The sequence below is a fragment of the Thunnus albacares genome, chromosome 16, assembly GCF_914725855.1.
Source record: "Thunnus albacares chromosome 16, fThuAlb1.1, whole genome shotgun sequence".
Lineage (NCBI taxonomy): Eukaryota > Metazoa > Chordata > Actinopteri > Scombriformes > Scombridae > Thunnus > Thunnus albacares.
In genome coordinates, this window is record NC_058121.1 from 14,996,862 (window position 1) to 15,022,684 (window position 25,823).

The 25,823-nt window shown below is 38.6% G+C and overlaps 2 protein-coding genes across 3 annotated transcripts in view; one reads left to right on the top strand and one right to left on the bottom strand.

Annotated features, from left to right (window-relative positions):
* si:dkey-71h2.2 (low density lipoprotein receptor adapter protein 1) overlaps positions 1-4,300 on the top strand; it is a 58,233-nt gene extending 53,933 nt beyond the window's left edge. Inside the window, exon 9 of one of the 2 annotated variants that reach the window (XM_044377151.1) lies at positions 4,178-4,300. In XM_044377151.1, coding sequence (XP_044233086.1) covers positions 4,178-4,202 — 25 coding nt within the window. In that variant the 3' untranslated portion in view covers positions 4,203-4,300. The remainder of the gene's footprint in view (positions 1-4,177) is intronic. The other variant, XM_044377152.1, reaches the window with a different exon arrangement.
* fndc4a (fibronectin type III domain containing 4a) lies at positions 456-25,485 on the bottom strand. Its single transcript, XM_044377153.1, has 6 exons — positions 24,657-25,485; positions 15,936-16,051; positions 14,290-14,494; positions 6,574-6,663; positions 4,191-4,324; positions 456-1,480 (listed from the first exon to the last, which is right to left on the bottom strand). Exons 1-6 carry the CDS (start codon positions 24,730-24,732, stop codon positions 1,439-1,441), a joined length of 663 nt encoding a protein of 220 aa, XP_044233088.1. The 5' UTR covers positions 24,733-25,485; the 3' UTR covers positions 456-1,438.
* Between the last annotated feature and the right edge of the window lie 338 nt (positions 25,486-25,823).

A 25,823-nucleotide genomic window follows, 5' to 3' on the forward strand; every position in this document is an offset into this window, starting at 1 on the left:
CATGAAACTCGTCAACAAGAAGTGGGTCCAAAGTTAAATATTAAAGGTTGATGTTGTCTATTTGTTGCTGCATTCTGCAGACATTGCAGAAAAGCAATCAGAAATGCAACCATTTTTGCAGTAATATAATGTGCACAAAATACACATCAGGAGTCAATGTGTCACTTGCACTGTATGCATTTTGTATCTAGAGGTTTTTGGATATTTTTTAGTACTATATCATTACCAAACTGATTTGCAACACAAATTATTTCCTGCGTTAAATGCACTTTTGTGATGAGACTTGGCAAGCATTTTGTGCATGAGGTGCAGTTTTCTACTGTAAGTCTCAGCCAGCATTTACAGTAATGCACAGAATGCACCTTGGTGACACTCGATGAGCATTTTGTGCACAGTGGAAGTGATTTATGCATTTCAGTCACAGTATAACTTCATTATTAATTGCAACTCAATAATGGGACATTCAAAAGAAAGTTTATTTTACACTTTTAGGTAATACAATTGTCAGGAAATGTACAAGATCTAAAATGAAACACACTGGATGATAAAAGATAGTGTAAAACACGGTAGAAGAATCAAAACAATAGCTTCACAGTACAGCAATCATGTTTATTTCTCCATTTTTGGCATCTAACTTAGAATGCACATCAAATGCTATTCTACAGGCAAATGACCTGCATGCAAATTCATTTAGTAAATGCATGAGATATGTACAGGCATGTTTTCTAATGTATGAAATATGCAAAAATACAATGTTATCCAGAAAATGGAATTTTAATTTGAGTAATTAGGAGAAAATAAGAAAAAAAATGAATTTTAGATACATGTATTTGCTGTTTGTCTGCATTAACAATCTGCCCACAGCAGTCAGATAATATACATTTGTGATCAGGCAGTGTATTAACACTATTTGCAATGAGAAAATGTTGATCAATTTATAGCTGAATTGTCTATAACAGATGAACGCGGTATCTAATTGCACATGCCAATATTAAAAAATACACTGTATATTTAAAGTCATGAGACAGGCCTCCCAGAGATGATAAGTCGTTTTGTGTGTCTTGTATTGCAATAACATATCAAGCACCTGGCAAAGACATCAATGTTAACTGCACCAGGGGTTAACATTTACTTACTGTATGTACTATCAACCTGCAGGAGTAGGGTTCTGCTAGCTACTCTACGGTGTGTGTCTGTGTGTCGGGTTGTGTGGATGGGTTCTGGAGTCTGTATCTGTAGTTCAGTGTTGAGTTTTCCGACAAATACTGTGTGCATGCATGTGTGTCTTCTGCAAGACAGCCCTGGCCAGCCTTCATCACTGATGAAGCCCAACAGAAACCTTACATTGTTTTCAGCTGTATTTTCTCATCAGTGAGAAAGATTAAAAATACATTGACGGTAGAGGAGGGAGAGACATCTAACTTTGGCTTCCTTCTTCTCAGACTTCAATGATGTTGATTGATGGCACAGAAGGATGAAACTGCGACATACAAGAAAAATAAAAATCATTATATTACTTTTCCCTCTACAATTAAGGAATACTTTGGTCATAGAAGATAATTACACTGTTACTGTGACAGTTACTGATATGACTACAGCGATGATTTATTTCCACTGTAAATGTTGCAAAAATGTTTAAATATGGCTGGATAGTTGTAGTACTTGTATATGAAATTAGGAGAATTTAAAATGAATACTTATAATTTATTAAAAGGATAATCAGAAATGTGTCAAATAAACAGTAGAATTCAATTAAGATACTTTTCAAGCTTTTATTATCTATATCTATATCTATTATTTATCTGTATTTATTTTTCAGTTATTCAAGATCAATAGTTTAACATTAAATTTTAGCTTTTCATTTCATTTTTGTGGTCCTGATCTGTTTCCATACACCGAGTCTGCTTCAGTCATTGGTAAATATGCAACCAATCTGTCAATAAACAGCTTAAGGATTCTTTTTTGCTCACTTGAAATTGAACCAAGTAAGTTAATTGGCAGATATTTAACAGAGTTTCTCAAGTCCTCATCAGAACTTGTCTGACAGAAACCTTACATCAACATCCAACCACCTAATGAGGACTGGAAAGAGAGATAAGACACCACAATGAATAATCCTGCAACGATTACCCCCCCTCAGCTAATTTAAATAAGAGAACTCAATATTTGCTACATTAAATCCTAGCCAGAGGTCAAACACTCACAAGGCAAATGACCTCGATTATCGATTGGTCGTGGCCTCATTACTGAGCGGTGACTGCGTATATCTTTCCAGTGCTATCTCTAACTTTTTAAAGGCATTTCTTACACACTCAAAGCTCCACCAGCACCTTGTTTCTAGATTCTTTCACTGACTCATCCTCAGGCTTTGAGTTAAATGTAAAACCAAACTCTGCATTATTATAGAACATGCAGCAGCCACATTCCTCTATGTAAAGGATGGCTCCCTGGAGATTCCTGTGATTACAGGTGTAGGAGAGATACCATTTCTACTATGTGCTCTATTGGATGCAAGATGCATTTTTTTTTTCTCCCAGTGGAAAAAGGTAAGGTCTGATTTTAGACTTGTGTTTTGCAGCAGTAAATACAAGTATTCTTCTCTGAAAAGGATAAAAATGATTTGCCATACAGTATACTGTATGAAGGTCAAGCTTGATCAAAAAGCTTTGTGGTTATTTCATTCAAGCATTAAACTCAAATTTCATCATCTAGATCTTTACCAGAAAGGACTATGCATTTACAGATTTTAGCCAAAATATACGAAAGATTTCATTGATATTCAGCTCATGTTACAGAGTAAGATCTCTTGTTGCTGCGGATAACATTTTATGAAAAGTTTAGAAAAAGCATTCTTTTTTTTTGTCTCTGTATGCAAATTTAATTTGCTAAACAAATAAATGTCAATTTATGTCTTGTATTTAATCATGGGGGCAGTTATGAGAATGGATAAAAGAGGAAAACACTGAGAGATGATTCTAAGTTTGTCCCATCTGTAGCCAGGCATTAGATATACCATGACTGGGCAATATTTTAGTCATTGATCGAGCATCATTTCGCGATAAATACATCATTAATCATGGCATATCAGAGCTTTTTGTTTTTCGCAGCAGAGCCAGATGTCCCTGTATTCTACAAAACTACAATAATGAGGTTAATATGCTGCATAACCAAGTTTGAGGTTGTGAAGTGCTGTAGAGGTGGGCACATCATGGCAGCATGAGTTGGCTGAGCACATAGATAATATTACATTAACATTAATCTTCAGTAGAGGGAATTGTTTCTGTTGCAAGGTGCATTAAAAACTGTGTAACACAGAACAAAAAGAAAACAAGATCACAGTACACATCTTCCGACATATTTACAGACTTGTCAGTATGGATTAAGAGCAGCTTAATAGAAAGATCTTTAACTGGGACATTGTTGTACAGCCATCCCTAGATTAATGAGATGAAATATTTATTTTATAGTTCCTTTCAGTCTATATAAGGAAAGATTTGTCTGTTGATGTTTGATACAGACTTACATTACGAACATATTGTCTCATAAAAAACAACTATTGTATAGAGCCTTCTGTGTAGCAGAGTTTAACCAAACGTTAAAGATCCCAATTACATTCAGGTACCAGCAAAGGCTTTTTTCATTGTTTTCATGTTTTATTGCCCATGATATGACTATTTTAGGGCTACACCTTTTAGTAAAATCTCTGAGTTATTCTGGTTGGATGATGATAAAAAACTTGAGTTGTGTTTTAGGAAGGGAACATTTTTGTGGCAGACATTATTTTATAGAGCTTGAAACAAAGAAAGGAGATAAAGTTCTTTGTTTGCAATGCCATGTTATATTTGAAAACTTATGTTCTTCTCCGACAAAGTTTCACCCCTGCAACAGTATTTTTGGTGTCTTATAGGTCTGTGTATGCCAGGCACTTGCATGCACTATTTAACTACTTACAGCAACCAAACAATTCATCCAATAGATGTCTGTACATGGAGACTCTGCTTGTGTGCACAATACAGTACACCAGCATGAAACAGGACAGTTTGTCTGGTTACCATGGATCACTAGAGTGTTATATCAGACATACATGGATGAGAATGTTGTGTATGTTTTTAAGACTTCACAACAAATCAATTCAGACAAAAAAAATCCTGAACTGATTGTGCTATTGCATTGAGAGGTATTGTGCTTACCTTGCTCCTTAGCAGTCCTCCACTGTGATGCTCCGGTGTGCTCCTCTCCGACGACGGCTTGGCCTTCTCCTTGTTGTTGCTGGAGTCGTTGTCCTTGATGATGTCATACTGCCGGCAGAACAGGGCAATAACAGCTGCCAGGAGGTGAGATGCGGGCACATATGCAACACACACACACACACACACACACACACACAAAGGAGGATACAAATTCAGTCATGAGGTGGCAACTGTCACTCACAGACATGTCACCACTTCCTCTAACTGAGCACGTTGAAAGGCCATGTGGATAATGGAATTCTGCTCCCAAGGGAGTGTGATGATGGTGTCTTTATCTGAAAGCCTGGAAGACAGTAATTCTCCATGGAGTTCGCTTTGTTGCATTTTGCAATCTTCCAGATGCAGTTCTGCCTCCAGTTTGGATAAGTACTGTATGCTCACATTAACTTCCTTGATTCACTGAGGTTATGAATTTATCATTAAATATTCAGAAACTGATACCGGTGATGGGAGCTACTGTAGGGAGCTGCACAAACCACTAAGAAGCTAAACGTAATTCATCTAATTAACTAATGATTATTCATGCATCATGTAAATCAACTGCAACAGTGCAGCAAAGTGTCATCGCCTTGCAGAGAGATGCTGATGGTGGCCAGTTCCACATTTTCACTGGCTTGTCATATTATTGTAGCATTTGTGTAGTGAGAGAGGTGATTTGTCTGCATTTAAATGCTTGACATTACAGTTAATTGCAATGTTGTTTTAATGCATACAAAATAAAGTGACATGTCATATCAGCAAAAACTGGTGATTTTTTTTTTTTAAAGGTCTCGACTACATTTCTTCTTTTTTTTTTTAACCAAAGCCACTACCGCACAGAAACATTATGCAATATTGTACATTAGACTGCATGCACATAGAAGCTATTACCTAATTACTTCATTATTCAATTCATGTTTTCAGACCTAGTCCATGCAGCTGAAAGTAACAGAGGTAAAGGATAAAAGATTATGATTAGATTAAAAACAGAAAACATCAAAGAAACTAATTATACAGAAATGAACATAGTATGTTTTGCGGATTGTGAATTTCGAAGGTGCCTGATGCCTTACAAAATGCAGGGAATAAAGTAAATCTGACTTTAAACTGCATTGGCTGCAAACGAGCAGTCCAATATAAACACCCAACATGAGGTGATTTCATTGTTTCACTCCTACTCTTCACAGCCTCCGTGTTACTTTAGTTCCTCTCATTAGTATTATTTAACATCTCACTCTGTTGCTCAGGGATGGGAAATCCTGCTCCTGCCAGCCTGTCAGATATACCACTTCTCATTGTGCCTCAACACTTCATTAATCAGCACACTTCCTCAGAGGAGTAGAATGTCATACTTGGATGATGAAGAGCTTACAGTAGATGTAGAGAATGTTCAGAAAAGTGCAGTGTTTGCTGTGGCAAAAAGAACAAAAAAACAAAAAGGGACAGGATGTTCACAGTTCTCTGATCTATTGAGTTACGCAGAGTTTGGGACTTGTCTGCTGGATGACTGTTTATTGATTAGTGCCTCATTGATTTGTGTCAATGTATTGATGGAGCTACAAGATAACATACAGTGTGAAGCCTTTTTTTAGTGACCTGCACCATTAGTCCTCACTGAGGCTGATTATAAATGCTAACATGTTTGAAATGCCCCATTATCTATTAGCTTACTGAGCAGGATTTTAATGTCATTTCACTATTGACAATAACTACCCAATAACATATGATGCTTTGGATTGAATTTATAGATACTAGACCTTATTGGATTTACAATTGGGCTGTTAAAAAAAGTGAAAAAAGCATCCCCATTAGTAAATATCAGTATTAAGCAACTGAATAAAAATGACTTGTATATGTTTCACCTCTAGTGTTGTTAAAGGAATAGTTTGATATTTTGGGAAATACACATTTTTGCTTTCTCACTGAGAGTTTGATGAGAAGATCGATACCACTCTTATGTTTGTTTGTTAAATATAAAGCTAGATTATCTTAGCATCAATAAAAAACTGAAAGCAAAGGGAAACAGCTATCCTGGCTCTGCCCAAAGATAAAAGTCCATCTACCAGCATCTCTAAAGCTCTCTTAATAACAGCTTATATATCTTGTTTGTTAAATACTTACAAAAAACAAACTGTAAAAACTATAAGTTGTGGCTGTAAGACAGGTAATGTGCTGGAAGTTTTCACCTTGTGACAACCAGTGAACTATTATTCTATATACTACATCTGTTCATTTTTTTTGCACTTTGTGGTACCTAAAGTGATTTTCTTTGGTCCTTAATTTGTTCTGTATTGACTGATTTTTTTAAAAAAAAGAAAGAATAACACGCAGTTTACAAACCTACCTGCCCACATGACCAAGACCACCACAATTATGATCATCTCTCCTGTTTGTAGATGCCGCGACTTGTCCAGGCCCTGCACAGTGGGGTCATCTAGAAGAAAAGAGAGACAGGACAGTTATAGTCAGTGGGCCTACGGACTACTTAAACATTAAAAAACTGAATACTATGTACTAAAATATTTGTCCCTTCATTTTTTTTTTATATGGGAGAAACTAAATATTATTTACATTGGACAATAAAATGCAATCCAATATAACAAAATCACAAATATTACTATAGAGTTGTGTGTGACATAATTTCAGTAAAAACTGAACCTTGACAGAGGTATTGGTTTCAGGACTATATTTATTGAATTCCCTGATAATGGGAGAACTCACATCGAGTCAGTTAGGCTTGGCAAAAATCTGACACTCCGTTTATCTCTCATGACTTTTATGCCATTATAAAAAAACTGTAGTAGTCAGTGAATGTGATGGGCATTACCACATATCAATCTTGTAGCTTTAATCCTCCTTTAAGTGGATTGACTATGGGCCTATTTCCACTCTCCAAACTATCTCTTAACCCGGATGGATGGATCTCTTCCAGAACACCACTCTTCCCAATTGGCTCTTTTAGTGAATCAAGTTGTCAAGAAACAGGCCCAGACTGCCAGACTCTCTTCACATGATAGCAATTACTGTACTCCTACAATTTTGAAGTCCTTATAGTAGTGTGCGTATGGGCATGTGAGTAAAGAGAGGGAAGCTGCAGGGGTATCACAGTAGAAATAAGAAGTGACCACAAATCAAAGGGCAATGCTGGATGCTAATTTATCAATATGTAAAACCAGTTGTAATTCAGTGGAGGATACTATGTCTTAAAATATATGAAAATTCAGATATTTTTCAACCTGGGTTGAACATGTATCTGGCTATGAGTAAATTAAACTTTGCACCAACTATTTTGCATAATATACAGTGCCTATAGCTAAAAGCATCAACAACTTGCACTGCTAAGGTCTAATATTAGCTTCAGCTAAACTTAAGTATGCATTTTTGCATGGAATGAGGACTACAGATTTTGTCCCCATCTCTTACAGTGTAGTCACTTTCTACTATATATGGCATGTGGCAGTTGTATTAAGATAGACTTAGAAAAATCTGAACCCATCCATTAAGACCCTAATCTAAGACTCATCTTTGCTATCTTCTGTGTTTTCCCATCGCACAGTGAGTTCTACAGTTGATATCAGGCTGCAGATTACACTTAAATGTCAGATCAGGACTCAGGTCAGTGCTAAGTATGAGTGGTGCTACTGTCCTGTGAGTTGTTCTCTGCTTTATTAAATCCCACATCTCCTCTATCTATTTGAACTCAACCCATTCAATAATAAACTAGTTCTTCTGCTGAACTTCTTTTTCTTGTTTACAGTTTTCTAGTTGATCTAATTATCCTATTTAACTTGAAAAAGTGCTTTGGTTTACTGTATAGCATGCTGATAAATAGTATGTATTGTACTGTGTATGTACATGCATATTTGATGCAGTGGAGTGTTATATACTACGGAGTGAGTGAACAGAATTTCCAAATGACCTGAATAACATGTCCTGCTGCTATATCATACATATTTCATATTTGCACCACACTCAACTATGCTCTGTGATTCTAGGATAGAGGAGTACAAGTGGACTGTGGTTCTTCCGGTACACCAAAGAGTTTGTGTTGAGATAATCAGTCGACCTTCCTCCTGCTCTCTCCGAATCCCATGATGTTGTTTGTGGCTGTGAACTGTGTCGTGAAACCATGTAATGACACACCAGGGGTGCTGCACTGGTGTCACAAAGATGCATCATCTGATTTATTCTTACATTGTGTCTCTTTGGGATTTAACAATCGAGCTTTTTAGGTTTCATTAGGATTAAATTCTTAATGTAAAAGCATTTAGGTAGTTCTCTAGACACCACCGTGCTCATTTTGTCATTATTAACAGCATGTTGACCAAATACCAAAGTAGAGTACCAAAATGTATTGCTTTAAGATTTTCCTACCTGCTTCACAGTTGTCTAGTAATCTAGATATCTTTGATATAACAGTAGTGCTGCAACTAAAAATTATTTTCATTATTAATTAATTTTATTTTCTCCATGTTGTTAGATCTAGGAAGGACTTACTATTTCCTAAAGCCCAAGGTGAAGTCTTCAAATTGCTTGTTTTGTCCAACCAACAGTCCAAATAAACCGCATTTTCAGTGTACTATCAGATATGACAAAGAAAAGCAGCAAATCCTCACAACTGAGGAGCTGTTTGGCATTTGTCCTGCAGGTGTTATATGGTACCATACAGAACTGCTGTAGCTGGACAGACAGTATCACTAACAGGGATTTTGAACCAAATTCTAACGGATCTGAAGTGATATTTGCAGGTATGTTTACATGTTTACATACCTGTTTAATGTGCTGCAGCTAGTCTGCTAACTGACATTAGTGGTGCAATTTTCCTTCAGTGAATGTTTGTTTGGTGGCTCGTTCAACAAGCTAAGGTGCAGGACAAGATGTTTGTTCGTGTTTGTAAGTTAGATAAGAAGGAGACTTTAACAGGAAAGTCTGTGGCTCTTGTGTTGTGTAGCAGGATACTATCAGGCTCAGTGTGACTGTGTGCTCTGCCTGATCGAATGCCACCTTATCACTTTATACAAGATTTGATTTGCTGTATATAATAACTCCAGCTACATAAGCGGATAAAGGAACGGTATTTCATCAAAATACTGTAAAACTAAAGGGTACCATCATGAAATCAAAGACTTTAAAATATAAATTTCTCCTTTTTGGTTTCTGATTTTTTTCTCAAAGGAGAACACAGGACAAGTGATTTATAGAGCAGATCTGTCAAACTCAAAAGAACATTTGTCAGGGACAATGTTTGTCAGCAGTGTGCAGCGTACCTTTGTTTCAGTGCTGTTAATGGAGCGCCTAGGTGTAGTTTCTGACCCAGCAGAAATAAGTTGGCATCTCTTTGAAGTATCACACAGTAATTGTGTCTAAGGGGACCTCCTACCTTGTTAGGTTTGTCTGCTCAAGGAATTCATCCTTTGAAAATAGTCGCTTTCGCTCAAATACAGTACGTGTCACAGTGTGACAGCTTAGTGGCAGCAGGTAACAGTTTCATGTCTTTTGTTGAGGAATTATTTATATACCATATTTGGTAATTATTGTACTGACTGTAACCTCACTGTTAATACTAACAAATATGTTAATCTGCACACTTTTACCGCAGAAGGGAATGTCCAACATTATAATAAGTATTAGGCTGGAATTTTTAACTTATATTCAGTAAAATTATTTCTTTTTGAGATCTTCAAAAATGATTTACTTATACACAGACATCTAGTAGCTTCACTTTAAGTGTTCACGGAAAGCCCTGCTCCTCTGACCACAGCACAACATACCTCATTCTTGAAGGGCAGGCAAAGCACGTAAATACATACTCTGATTAAAAGCTTTCCATGGAACTAATGAAATTGAATTAGACTTTGAAATGGCAATATTGATCCTGAGGAAAAAAAAGTCCACAGTAGCCTATTTAAATTCAAATTTGCCTGCAACATATGGTCCATATCTTGCCAGAAAATGCTTTATATGAAATGGATGGATTCTGATTCCGGCTAGGTCAGGCGTACATTCAGTGGCATATGCACTAATATGTAATCGCATTATCAAAGAGAATTGCACTGAGGGGGGAAAAAAGCATTATTGATTCGTGGGTATCATAGCTCTAGCTATTTTGGATGTCGGGTATATACTGCAAATCAATTTGCTTTCAATAGGAGCCACTTGGCTGTGACAAAGGATCTCTGAAATGGCTCTGTGATGCTGGAGCCAGCTAGATTAAAAAGGCTTTTTGAGACACAATGGTCAACAGCAACAACCTGAACAAAGCATGTCACATTATGTTCCTGTAAGGTGCTTTAAGGTTTATGAAGAATAATATATGTTGTTACTTTTCGTAGAAACATTGTAAACATTCTTTCATATTGGGTAAAAACAACTGCTCTCAACTGACTCAACTGTAATTTTCAGAAAATGATGGAAATTCATTTTCAGATGTAGGAATTAATGGTGTAGTGAAAAATTAAGTGCCTCCAATCTCTCATTGATGGCTTTTGAGCCCAGTAAAGGGTCATAATGTCTGTTATCTTTTTGATGTAACCTTGTCTTACTCCATCATGATAATCAGATGACCCTATGGGTCTTTTAAGGACTCATTATAATATAATAATGAGGAAATTCAAAGCTGACCCTGGAAAAAAAATTATGACCTAATTATAGACCATCATACAACTAGACGCCCTAATTCTGTTCTTAAAAAGTGAGTGAATGGTTGGTGAAAACAGGTCACTTTGCAGCTCTGCAGTTCAAGCAGTGGAATTAGGTTCATGCAAGACAAATTATCTGTACTGTTACCAACTGTAATTTTATTCAGAGGTGCAATCAGTAATATTCACTTTCTCTTCAGACAAATGATAACCATAATATATCAACAAGTTGATAATTGTTGCTAATTCATGCTTTATTACCTCAGTGGCTGCCATTGAAGTAAAAGAAAAGAAGATGTTGGATGGTGGATATCTGAATGATTCCTATGTTTGTGCAAGTGTTGACGTCATCAGATGACTGAAGATGGTTGCATGATTGCAGAGTAGGTTTGTGTGGACTAATACTGTGCACAGATAATGTAGAACTACAGTATAGCCATTAAATTTGAGTTTGATTGCCTTAAATGACAGACTGCAGGTGACATGAGGCATCCATATTTGTTTGCCTTTATTAGCAAATTTACATTATTAAGTAATGTATTATGTATTAAGTAAATTAGTAATGCCAGTAATTTATGTCATGAAAGAGGCACAAGTTCTTTAAACAGACAGCCTTACCCAAATCTGTGAACTTCCTGGAAATGCTAGCTGATGCAACATAATGCAAGATTTAGAAGGGAAGTTATGATTAGTTAATTCATCTAATCTTTCTAATGGATGCTGTTGATGTTGTAGTTTACATCAGGCTGCATGTTACTTTCTTTTTCTGTTTTACTGATTGCACTCGTGGCATAATTTTCTGTCTGTCACACCAACAGAGTTAATTAGGTTACTGTGTATGTCTTTGTAGTAGAAAGTGGGATAAAAATAAAATAACAGTGCAATAGGCTATTTATTAAAGGAGTATTAGCTGTGAATTTTTCCCAGGTCATGTGTGCCATTCTGTTCAGTCCACAAAAAAAAATTGTTGACAATATCGATGTCAAAATAAGAAGCCAAACATAAAAAGAGAAACTGAGCAATACACTTGACATGAGTTACTGTACATAAAGAAACTTCATATGATTGGCTGGGACTTTCAAACTGGGGCACGAGGAGTCAGCAGTGCTGGTATTAGATTTATGGAGAGCTGACACTGATTGCTTCCACGCTTACCAAAACAAACTCACACAAATGAAGTTCATCCACTGAATGGGCTGTTTTACTGACCCAGTTGGATGACTCTGGGGGGAACAAGGGGGGTAAGGCTACAAATACTGATTAATGTTGCGTAGTGAATCTTTTCCAAGAGTCTTGAAAAAGTAGTGAGACCCATCTCACCGGCCATAACTCTTTTCACGCTCAGTACTTTGTTCACATATTGACTGTTAGCTGGCTTTTGACTTTGTCTGTTGCTTTCAACGTCATAAATAAGCACAAAAAAATAATTTCCTGAGTATTTAGTGTAGAGCAACAGGAAAAGAATGTAGTGTCAGTGCCTGTTTTAGGTTAATGGGCAACACAGAGGCTCTTCTTTTGAACTTGAGCTTGAATTTATTTCTTTCTTTTTCACTTTGGCCAATCTTGCCAGCTTAACAAAGGGTAGCCAACCTGAGTCAGCTGAAAGAAGCATTTATAATTCACTTGCATCAGCACTTCTCATATTCAGAACCTCGACCAGACCATAAAATAACAGAGGGAACTATGTAGTAAGTATTGGGTCTGTTTCTAGATCAATGTCAAATGCAAGCAAATGTTATTGTAAGAGTTAATATATTACCCCAAAGTAATGCAGGGCAGATTAGCAGAGGAGGTTCTTCTGAAATGTAGAATCTTCCCAGCTGCTTATAATAGAAAGCAAATAGCTTTTTCTCACCCTTTCCTCATCTGTGCTTCAAGAAATTGGGAGCTACTGAACCTATTCTCTATTTGTCATGGTCTTCATATTTCCTCCAGCCCCTGAGCCGAGCCCAGACACTGAATCTGAAGTGTTTTAGAGTGTGTGTCAGAATCCTGATTAGGCACCCGGAGTGATATAGAGTTGCATAAATTCAGAGGAGCTTGCCAGCAGACATGCTTGAAAAGTCTGTCAATAATGAATTGGTGTCTAGGAGAAAATAAACCTGCGAGAGGCAGTTAGACCCCCTAGAGAGATGCTGTGAGAGGAGGCTTCAAGTTACTTACACTTATGTCAACGCTAACCTTTACCGTACCTCATTTTCAATGTCAGGGTGCTTAAAAGTGTTCAACAGCCAGAAGAGGCTTCAGAGCAACAACAGGAAAAGTGTCTGTAATGGGTTGCTCTCATCTGTGCTTCGGGAAAAAGGCCTGTGGCAGACCGTGTAGAATTAAAAGCAAGGCAACAGAGTTAGACAAAATGTGTGAGAAAACTGCTGCAACATCCTATTGACCTGATCATTATACTGCATTTTGATAAACTTTGTAGCATCTTGTTGATTTGAGGATAGCATCTGAACTAACACAGTGCCTGGCAGTTAAATCTTTGTTGATATTAACAAATCCCATCAAGTATTGGCTGTTTAGCCACAGCATGATATAGCTTGTGCCAAGCTGTGCCATAAATGATTTAAAAAACATAACAGTCCCACTACTGCACTGGGTAACAACTCCACAACAGCATTTTTTAACACCAGTGACTAATCCATTTCAGCCAGACGTCACTTAGCATGCTAAGCTCCTTCTTGACCACACTGTTCAGCTAATAAAGGGATATCATCCAAAACCAGCAGTACAGCAAATTTTTTAAATTGTTTTGGGAAATAAACTATGCTGACTATAGTCTTTGTTATGAAAAATATGTCACCCAGTGCAGTCTCGTGTATTTTCTGTGTATGTAGAAGTGTGGCTCTAGGGATGACAGTGGTGGCGTTCCTGTCTGTTGGGCCACCACTTTGGTCCACAAATTTCAACTGTTGGATGGATTGCTGTGAAATTTGGTACAGACATTCATTGTCCCTAGATGTTAAAGCCTATTGATTTTGGTTACTTTTCCTTTAGCACAATCATCACGTCAAAATTCCAATTTGCCCAATACTTAAGTTTTTGAATACCTGCAAAACTAATGATATTCCCATCAACCTCAGCTGTAAAGTGTGTTTAGAGCTAATTAGCAAATGTTACAGTGCTAACAGACTGAAATAAGATGAGGAACCAGGTCATGTTCCCTACTAAACATTAGTATGTTGTCATTGCGAGCATGCTAGCATTAGCATTTAGCTCAAAGCACAGCTTTGCCTAAGTACAGCCCCACAGAGCTGCTAGAATGGCTGTGGAGGCATGGTGTTCTCTGGCAAGGAGGTAACTAGGAGCCTCTACTCTTTCAATCATATACTTTAGGGAAGAAAATCTCTTGTTTTTGTACCAGAACCCACATAGTCACCTTTCAAATGACCTTTGTCATGTCTTAGAGCAGCTTACTGTACCTTGATTAGAACTGTTGGAAGGGAAGCGGTCTGTCTTCTTGAGCGTGCGAAAATGGACCTTCTTGCTGGCTTGGCTCTCTCCATAGAGGCCAATCGACTGGACCTGGATGATGTAGTCCGTCTCCTCCTCCAGATCCCAAAGAACACAGGATCGACTGGTGGTGTTGACCTCCCGGATGAATCGCTGCATGTGTCCATCCTGCCTCTGGGGTTTGGAAGAGTGGTACAGAATGAATTGAGGCATTGAATAGATACACTAATCAATACAGTGTGCAATGAGGTGATCAAGGTGGCCACACATGGATAACAGCCCTGTGAATGTGTCTCTTCTGCAAAGCTCTTTCTTCTGCAAAAAGTCCTGTTGCTTCATTTCATGAATTTTCTTTTTACTTTTGTCTTTTCAATGATGTATCACCCCCCAAAATCATAAAAAATAAATAAAAATAATGTACCTCTCTATGGGGCATGACAATATGAGACGGAGGTGACCAACCAGAAAATGTTCAAGGTGCTGGAGAACTACATGCTGAGTGCTTTATTATATTAACAGTTGGCACTTCATTTTCACCATATGGAGTCTTGACTGGAAATTGAAAAGTTGTGGAGTCAAAATTCAGATGAATTTTGAATTTGAGTACTTTTAGACACAAGCTCTCAAAGTCTCAGATTTGTCTTTGACCTTTCAGAATGTTATTGGAGTTATCAAGACCCAAAGCTGTGAGAATAATTCCTCCCGCTTGCATGCTGAGCTCTCTGCCTTGTGCGCTTTCTAGCCCATCTGCAACTGGAGTGGCTTCGAGCCAGATATCTTCTTATGTGTATTTTATGGCTCTGCTCGACTGAGGGATCGGATAAAAAAATCCAGCTACTCTCTGTAAACAATGGTTAATATAATGATTAAACCACCATATATACTCAAGGCAATTACCAAACATGTTCAATTTCAGCTGCATAACATCATGAACAGCCAGGAGAGGCATTTGGGTGTTGTATACAGCCCATCAGTTGCTCTGGGTGAATAGCAAAGTTAAATGACTACATAATGTCTTGGTTGCATAAAGCATAAACATGATTGCATTAGCGTATGACACTCCGTCATTCAGTGTTAGCATTCATTGGTTTTCCTATTTTAAGCCTCTGAAATCCTTTCAACCTAAAAAATGCAGTTTAGCAGTTACATATGTGAAATCACGCTGCAACCTTGTTTTCTCTTGACGAATCAGCTGTGCCAGGTTTTAGTCTGATTCCAGGCTTGAAGGCAAGATTTAGTCAGCCTTTCTCCATGCTTAGCAAAGATTTAAGGGGTTCCTACGAATATTAATCCAGACAAAAACACATCTTTATTCATCCAGGATCTTGTGCATATGTGCCACTAGCTACTCAGTATGCTAGTAAACCCCAATGTGGTAGACAGGCTGTCAAGAACTGTGACACAGTAAGGAAAAGGATTCCAGGTGCACTTCTTCTTCCTGGCTGGATGGCGCGCCAAAAATTTTCAACAAGACATGATGATGGCTAAATGCCAAACCACAAATGGCTATTGCCAAAAATAAAACAAATGCAATTATCTTTTCTTTTTTTTAATTTTAGATGTTGTGATGACCTTCTATGGTCTCTATGATTTACATTAGAAGTTTAGGACTTACTTGTTGTGAGATGGAGAAGCCAATTATTATATCTCCCTCTGGAACCTCCCAGGATACAGTTGCCGAGTCAGCCCGCAGGTTCATGACAGACACATTGACAGGAGCTGGCGGCCGGTCTGGAGGAGAGGAAACAGAAACAGAGAGGTTTGTTAATCCACTCGCTTTTCTGCATATTACATTATCCATGCCATCTGTGTCCACACTGCACCTGCAAAGTTTCAAGCATTATGTTGGCACTCTGAACTCACCACAGGTGTTGAATTGAAAGCAAATAGGCCATTTTTACTTACAACGTACATATGGTCCAGTTTCTGGATAATTTAGCCAGTGGAATCAGGAAAAACAGCAGCACTATCAGACACCAAGCTGTGTGTGTCATCATGGTGAACTGTTGGATCTTGTGTGATCATGCAGTGGACAAAACTGAAAGTGACATTTTTTAAAGGGATACCTCATGCATATTTTCAGGTATATATTTGCATCCTGGAGCTCTGCTAGAATATCTTTGCATGATTTACAATTTCAAAAACTCCTTATTTGTCTAATACTGCCCCTTTATGCAGCCTCCTGATGAGACCACTCTTTTCTGATTGGCCAGCTTCTGGAAGCTGCATCTCAGCCAACTTCTGGTGGCTATGTAAATAAACATGTTCGAGTCCAAATCTAATCTGAAATATGTGAGTGGACAACGCAAATAACCCATGGAACAGCATTAGCAACGACCTTAGCAACAAAGACTATGGGGTGAACAGCCGTTTGGTCATGTGCAAACAATCCAATGTCATCACAAGGAGGAAGAAGAGTTAACACTACAAACGAAGCATTCAGAGCAGGTTGAAGCCTGGGCTTTTGACTTTCAGGGAGAATTTTTACATACGTTCACCTCAAGTCATGGAACTTTGACCATATTTAACATAGACATCCCACATTATAATGGTATATAAATAGCAGAAAATCACAAAAAGCATAATATATGTCCCCTTTAAAGGCTAGCTGTGTATACCTTTCTGTAGTTTTGTAACACCTGCATGATATGGATTTCAGAGAGGTTTGAAGTTTTGTTTTTTTTCCCACTATACTGTTTTCAAATCCACTGTCCTCAGACCATTAAACCATTAGGTTGCTGTCTCAACAGCCATATCACACAGTAGTGTCACTATAATTACTTTCCTCTGCCTTTGCTACTGGATTACTTAGACTTAGTGCTAGTCACACTTTAAGAAGCTCTTAGATTGGTATTCCCAGGGACATTAAATACATACAGGACATACTTCAAAAGGTCATGCATTCAACCATTTGCAGAGGCAATTTCAGTGCTCTATAGGCTTAGTGGAACATTTGTAATGTGTGTTTTCAGGGGAAGCTGCGGATAACGGCACATTACTGCATCAGCTCCTCTGACCAAGCAGTTGGTTTAAAAATTAGTAGATTCAGTTAACAGTGCAGTTATTTTTTAACTCATTTAAATACTCGTTGTTTGAATAAACTGCTTTATTATGAACCCACAGAATCACTGTAAATTATAGACATGTATGATTTTATCACTTTTGTCCCCCATTCCTGCAAACAACCTTGTCTGTCAACCTGACAAACTGGCCTTTTTAAAGTAACCAGGGTGTCCGTTTCATGTCCACCTCCTTTGGTCAGGCTTACGTGTCTTCACCCTGTCACTTTGCAGCCATCTATCATGATTTGCCACTAGACACGCTGATTGCGAAGTGGGACAAAAGCCTAGGAAGCAAAAGGCTGGAGAAACAGAGGGTGACAGATCTAATAGAAGGCCCGTACGGCTTTACAGTCTCCAAGCAATCGCTCAGCTCAGATGGATAGGTAAGATGGGATTGGCTGGGCAGATAGGGACCTGGAGGCCATCCTCAGGGCTTTTTCTTGTTACCGTGGGTCTAATGGACTTTGTGTGTTGTTACAGAAAGTAACTGATGCACTATGGAGTGGGTCAAGTGAGTGGAAATGTCTTGCACAGTCAAATATGTGAGAAAAAAGGAAAAGTTTCTTCTGGGGATGGTAGCATATAGAAATCGAATATAAATATGAATAAACTGTGCAACTTTACCTCATAATAGCGCTACAGTTAAGAAAGTGTAAATATGAAGGAGTTGCAACTACAGTATAGTAGCTGCTCTTTTTTTTTTACCAGTAGTACGATGTCTAGGAGCAGCTTTCTGCAGCAGTTCACTACAAAGTAAGTATTAATTGAAGGTTGTACAGTCAATTTGTATTTTAAAAGCTTTTATTGACTCTTTTATTATGGGGCACAGACGTAATACAGTTGCCATGTGATGACAGCCAGAGGCATGTGCTGTAAAAGGACAATATTTCATCCAAGTCTACTTGAGAGAGAAAGATGAAAGACAAAATAATGAAATCTGGAGGTATTTCAACTAATTTGCAGGTTATAGTCCCTCTGACATCCCTCTCCTCTTATCTCCCCATGTCTCCCCTTTTTTTTCTCTCTCTCTCCCTTGCTCTCTCTTTTGCTTCTTGCATTTCTGTCTGTTTTATCTCAGAGACAATCAATGATGGCCTCTGTGTTCGGTGCAAAAGGTGACATTGAGGCAGATCTCAAGACCCTCAAGTCAGACAAGGCTATCAGTCTCCCCGTTTCAGCCCTTGTGGCATTATGAACCACAGAGGTCAAGGTCAGTTTCTCTGGTTCGTGACATGCTCGTAGATTGATTTGTGGAGGCAAACGACTGAGTTGAACAAGAGGCCAGACTACAGCTTAGCCTGTGATAGAGAGCATAAGAGGTAATGAATGTTCCAACTGTAGGAAGAACAGGGAGAAAAGTGGGTTTGGTCAAAAGGTCAGGAGGTTACATCTGTCTCATTTTGTCCATATATGGAGAAGCTCTTTATGGAAGCAGGTGCTACATGTTTTAAGATAGATGTACAATGGGTTGAGAGAGGGGGCAAGTCACATACAGTATAAATTGTCCTTGATCTTTGGAGAGCCATGTGAAACGAGTCATACATATATTTACAGTAATTGCTCCAGTGTCCTTGTGCCTCGGCTTTGTCTAAACGACTGCCAATTTTGTTTAATGAACATTTGATGATTATGGTAATGATCATATAATTTAATTTATTATTTAAACTTAAATTGCAACATGCTGGGGCACTAATTGGTTGACATTCATGTACATACTTAACAAATTCCTCCTCAGATGTGGCATATGGCTTTGACATACCAGGATTACATTTTTTTTTAGCAATACTAGCGGTGCTAGTGGCTCTAGAGATGGTAATGTTGGTCAATCAGTTGGTTAATCCACTGCTTTGATCCAGACTGAAATATTGCAACAACTAGAGGATGGATTGCTGTGAAATTTTGTACAGACAATCATGGTCTCCATAGGATTAATCCTGTTGATTTTGGTGATCCTCCGACTTTAGTGCCACCAGCAGATTGACAGTTAAGACTTTTAGTGAAATATCTCAACAGCTATTGAATGGATTGCTATTAAATTTGGTACAGATACTTATGGTGCCCAGAGGATGAATCCTTATGACTTTGGTGACTTTTGGTCCCCAAACTTTTCCTCTTGTGCCACAAGGTGTTTCATATTTGTGGTTTTTGACTTTTGAAATGTCTCAACAACTATTGGTTGGATAGCTACATACTTTTATGTCCCCTGGGGGATGAATTGTAATAACTTTGGTGATCACCTGACTTAAGCGCCATCATCAGCTTTAGTTTATGACCAAATACCTGCAAAAAACTGACATTTCCATCAGCCTCAGCTATACTTTGTGTTTGGTGCTAACTAGCTAATGTTAGTATGTTAGCATACTAAACTAAGATGGTGATCATGGTAAATATTATACCTGCTATTGTGAGTATGATTGCACGCTGGCATTAGCATTTGGCTGTAAGCAAGCTAGAAAGCAGCATCAAGCATTGATTGTCTTCAGCACGTATCCTGCAGTGCACACAGTTGAGAATCAGGTGCAACATTTATCTAAGACAGGACATATTCATTTCTCATGTAAGTCATTGTCCTTTAGGTAATGAGGGTTGCAGACATCCATGCATGAGCAAAAACGCAGTCATAACCATGATGCATTGGCTGCAGGTCATTTACTGGTGATGGAGCAAGTGACAGTTCATTTGAAGCAGGCCATGAATCGTCACTAATGTAGTGATGACAATCTATTGGTAAGGTGACTAACATAAAGAGTCAAATGAGATGAAGCCAACTAAAACTGATATATTTACTATTTTAGAAGATTATGCAAATAACATGGCCTTGATTTGTCTAATGTTATGTCTTATTGGACAGGCTCATGAGCAGACAACAGATAACCAGCGTAGCTCTGTAAATTACTAATGCAAATATTTTTATTGACATCTGCTTTCCAATGTTCCTTTCTAGTTTGTTTGACGTTCCCTGCTGCAGTAATAAGTGTCATTGTGGACACTTCAGTATTTGTTATTGGCCACATGTCCTGAGTAAGCCCCACTCCACAGAATGCGTTATGTAAGATCTGAAATCAAACAGCAATAGGTCACAGTAGCTGAGGCGTGTGTCAGTGCAAACAAATGGTAAGACCTTGGGATGTGGGCGCACTGCCAGGATGAATCATAGCCTATAGCCCATGTCTAGCACGTTAGCTACTCTCCATCTAACCAGGGAACACGCAGAGATAGTGAAAGTGCTGGTGGATCTCTGAATGGTTGACAAGATACATGGAACGCAGCCCAGTTTGAATTTGTTACAGACAGGTACGGCCATGGCATCTTATATTTTGTCCTCTATATTTGTTTGTGAAGCACATCTGTACAATACATCCTGCTTTATGCATAGCTTGGTTATCAGTTGCTTATATATGATAAGAGATCAGTTGGAGAAGTTTTTTATGATTCAACAATAAAAGTGTAAGAGGGCTTGAACAGTTTTTGAATAAGCGTGACATGTTCCTTAAGCAGAAACAGAAAAATTAGATGTGAGTTGAAAATAGGAGATTACTTCACCTGTCACATTTACAAAGATCACAGTTTGACATGTGATCTCAATTTTAATATTTGCAGGAGCCACTCTTGGATTTAGTTTGATGCCAGCTGAAGAAAAGCATTAAGTTTGAAATGCGTAGCCAAGTCAAGATATAATATCGGTGCCTCTTTGTGTTTGCTTTTTGCACCTGATGTGTTTTATTGAATGATGGTGCTCATGAGCAAATAAAAAAAGTTGTCACTTCTGCATCCAGGGTGTTCCAATTTAAATTGTTTGAAAACAGTTATTTCTCATCACTATTTGTCAGTGGATACTATATCTGGATGCCAAGCAGACATCAGTGCATTTCTATTAGAAAGTGTGATAGCAGTCAGTGACCTTTTCTAATTCTCCGGTTAGTATCAGAAATCCTTTGTAGATTATTTTGTAATGTCTGTCTACACTGGAAGACAATCGATGCATTTCACCAAAAGTATTTGTGTTTTGACATCTCATATAGCCAATGAAGCAATTTTTTGAACATTGTGAACAGAAATTGCATTTCTAAAACCACATTCAAAAAATATTGAATAGAAAATTATAAGATGATATTTTAAAAGCGTGTTCATTCACTTGTGTTAATGTGAGAGTTGCTCTGTTTCTCTGTAAACAGCCTATATGAAGACAGAACTACTACCTACTTTTACAGGCAATATCAAGTCTGACATGAATGAGTGCTCAGCTCATTATTCAGCAGGCATAAACGTTCCAAGTGATTGATCAGTTCACTAACAATGCAATAAAACTCCTAAAGGTGTGTGATTCATGCTGCTTCATACACTTAAAAGCCAAAACACTGTGGTTTACCAAGGTGATGATACTGTGTCCCTGTATTATTGATCATATTTCAGTCTCAATTACCTCCAAGAGAGTGACCATTTGAAGGGCTGCTTGATGTAACCATTTTCTAGTAATTACCATAATGTCTCAGTCCCATTTGTAAAATGATACATTCATTGACATCTTATGAATAAAGGCAATAACTTGAATATTTGATGTGTTCCCCTGCCAATCTTCAAACAGCTTGATCTGCATACGTTTTAAAGTCAGTTGTGGGAAGTCTAAATGTTCTCTGCACAGCAGGAGGTTGTCGCACAGCTGCTCTAAGGTGTTACTAATCGCCAGCTAGTAGGCCTCTTAAGCAATATCATGCTGTTTTTTATCTTGGCTGCAGCACTCTTTGCCCCCATACTACCTTTGAAAATAATTTTCTTCTTTCATCTCTGAACTGGATTGCCCTTAGTGCTTGATTACCGGATGACATTCACATCCTGCCTTTGTTTCACATGTGATGCCACGTGGGAGCAGTGACTTTTCTGTGATCATGGGTTAAATCCTATACTATAGTACACTGGTATCTATCTAGTAAGGGGACAAAAGTATAAAGTAGATAGATATAAAGCCAGCAAGGCGTGGCTAAGTCCCATGCTTTCCCCTATACATTTTAAAACCTCAGTAGGCACACTTAATGTCCCTTTCTGTAGGTACACTCTGTCTTCTTTCTCACAGACTCAGAGGCTGTGAAATAGCAGTGGGGCCAGATGGGACCAGGTGCCAGTCTAAGGTTAATGTAATCTTTGGCCAAACTCTCAGGCTTTTCAGCTGCGAGCTAACATTGCTTCATCATCCCAAAAAGGTAGAGGCTAGAGCAAGCAAGAGCACACAAACAGAGCTTGTAGCATTATTTTTCTTTGTTTGTTCTTCAAACACCTAAACTAGACACTAACAAGTGTGATCAACTGTCTCTACAACTGAGTAAAATGCTGTTTATGCAAAAAATAATTAGCTATTGTCTGATTGTTCTCTGTATATTTGTAAAATGTCTGCCATGTGACAGCAGATAAAATTATAACAACATGAGTAAACATTGGCCTCGCTCTGATAGATACAGGTCTAATACAGAACGTCTATTTGTCAAGAATGTGTCACCAGGTTTATGAGCAGCAGATTGCCAATTTGAGCAATATGAGCCTGGCCGTCCATGGCCATTTCAAGCATGCTTGCTTTGCGAGAGTGTAAATGTAAATATGAGAATTTCTTGTCAATTTGGAGAGAAGGGATTGTACTCTGAAAATACTGATATTTTTTCAGTGACATTCTGATAAAATCATCACATATGGTGACAGAACCTAGTGGATGAGTGAAAAGCTTCAAGAAGAAATTCCAGATAGATAGATAGGTGAAAGAAAAACAGACTATAAAGTGTACAAGCATTTACTGTTTTCACTGATGCTAGTATCACTCTTAAATCATTTGAGCACATTCTAGTTATTCCCCTGCCTGCCTCAGAGAGACTTCACTGAAAATGCCCTCCTCTTCCTGCTTCATTGTACTGTTGAAATTTTTATGGGCAACCTCACCATGAACCAAAGAGGCTTACAATTAATTTAGACCTTCCCCTGAATGACATGTCACTGTGAATCCCTCAGTCTCATAGCATGCATAGCAAGTGATGGCAGTAACGAATTCCATATTTTATTTCAATTTGCTTTGATGCTTATTGCAACTGCCACATTTATATTTATGAGTGCCGTGTTTATTATTTTAATAGTAGCTTTTCCTGCTCTTGACAACCCCATGCAGGAACCCCACCGAGATCAGAGATGCTCTTGCGTCTCACATGTCAGAGCAGAACATGACAAAACCTCTGACTTATTTTGTCTCAGACAGACACTACACACACATACAGAAACAGTGAAGTGCCAACCTGATTCTCTCAAGGCGCTATCACATGTTGGACTCTGTTTCCTCAAGAGGCGAGAGAGGAAGCGATAGAGGTAGACAGGTAGATAAAGAGGCAGAGATACTGTAGATGCACACACACACACACACACACACACACACAGGCAGAACGAGAGGATTTTTGTCACAGAGACAGGAAAAATAACTGAACAGTAAGTCTGAAGCTAAGGTTAGAATGGGAAGAATACAAATACACTGTACAGTATATATTTTGGGACTATAGCCACAACAACAATCAGTATAAACACAGGTTATCTCACTCATGCAGAAACTAACCCACACTGTCATATGCAGAATGAAAAAGTGTTGCTGTGACTTTATCGATTCTAAATTGGTTCTGCAACTGGTGTTAATTCAGAGGAGTGAATGACCCTGTATATTTTGGCCCTCAGTGATCCATTTGTAAAGGCACATTGTTCAGTAGGACTATGACTTAAGATGAAAGGAGCTTATTTCTTCAGCCAACAAGATCGAGGGAAGGTGTTTGCCAAGTGAGTAGACACAGAACAGTGGGGAAAGGATGGATATGGCAGATCCTCTCACCAGGAATTTATTGCCAGGTTTTTTAATGAAATGCATACTGTAAGGCAATGAGAGCTGCCAAGGTTATTTAGGTAATTTGATTTAATTACACATGTAAATGTAAAAAAAGAAATTTTAGAAAATAATTAAACACCAAATCTTGGTTTTATGTACCTAAACATGCTTGCACACTATTCTAAATCTGGTTAAACAGGCGAGTCCTGATCATCCAAAAACCATATTTCAGTCTAACTGTTTGAAATGTATGAATGAAGAGCAGAATTAAGCCTATTATAATGTGCGAATTGAAACATAGCAAAAGCCGTGTCAGACTGAGTGAGACTTGTTCACGCTTTGTAATACTTTGAGAGCGGCCAATGGCGCATTTTATAAGGCTAGAAAGTGCACAAATAATTGATTTGACTCGTCCGCTTTGAGGCTTACTTACTTGCTCCTACCAAGAACATGTCGCTGCCAAAAAGCAACAGGACCACGGAGTTGACCAAAACAAGCAGATGAGCCATGTCTTGGTGGATTATCGTCGCTCCTCTTGAGAGTAAAACGCAGATCTCCTATGCTTGAAGGACAACTAAATGACTGCAGTTCATTTGTGTAACATGTTGGAATTCGTTTGAGGAATGAACGAATCTGCTCCTCATTGAACGACTACTGGGCTGAATATTGGCTCGAGCTGGTCAGTAGATAGATAACCAGTGGAAGTGAGTGAGAAATGATGTCTTCGGGAAACATTTTGTCGAGCCGAAACGGATTCTTCATTAAAGGTTTAATTCCACAAGTCCTTCATCCATGCTCTCCCTGCAGACTGAGACAACGTCCGACTAAATCTGGTGGCTGAAACTGTACATTCCCGTCATTCTTGAGATCACCAGTGTTCACCAGTGTTCAGGAGCGCTCAGGTATGAGCAGGTCGTACAGAGGATGACGCTCACAGTGTCGTCGGTCCCCTCGCAGATACACTGAGGGGACGCCGAAGGGGCGATTCAGCACCATGGACAGCGCAGGTCGGTCATCCTGCAGTCCTTCCCGGTATCACACCAAACAAGCCCTATAAGGTTCCCAGCACTTAGCTCAAGTGCAGGCGCAGCGTACCGTGATTAATCACCCACGTGTCATCAGAGGAGGGCAGAGCAGCAGCTATATTACCCTCACCTGGACAGCACCCACCAATCACACACATGCTTCTCCAGCTGCTTTAACATTTCAGCAGCAATGCCAGAAGAGAGTGTTTACTGCAACATGGGTGAAGAGTGTAGGTAATAGGTTGCGAACCATGTGGGGGGGAAGCAACAGGGAGAGATTTCACCTTGTGTTGAATTCCTAGAGAGAGGGAGAGAGAGAGAGAGAGAGAGGGGGGGGGGGGGGAGAGAGGGAGAGAGAGAGAGAGAGAAAGAGAGAGAGAGAGAGAGAGAGAGAGAGAGAGAATAGCTTATTCTCTATGACAATCAAAAAATGATTAAAAATAAATGCTGTATTATTGCTGTCCGGGTTCATTCACAAAACTGGTAATGAAATACCTAATAGTGTTTTGCTCATAACCCCCAGCAGCAGGACTCACCCATCATACACTGCAGACACATACACACACACACTGTGT

Coding starts and splice junctions, on each gene's coding strand:
- fndc4a (XM_044377153.1), bottom strand. CDS start 24,732: ATGGCTCATCTGCTTGTTTTGGTCAACTCCGTGGTCCTGTTGCTTTTT. Junction 6,664..14,289: donor TTCCAACAGTTCTAATCAAG/GTACAGTAAGCT, acceptor CTTTTCTTCTAG/ATGACCCCACTGTGCAGGGC. Junction 1,481..4,190: donor GAGGACTGCTAAGGAGCAAG/GTAAGCACAATA, acceptor TGTATGTCGCAG/TTTCATCCTTCTGTGCCATC.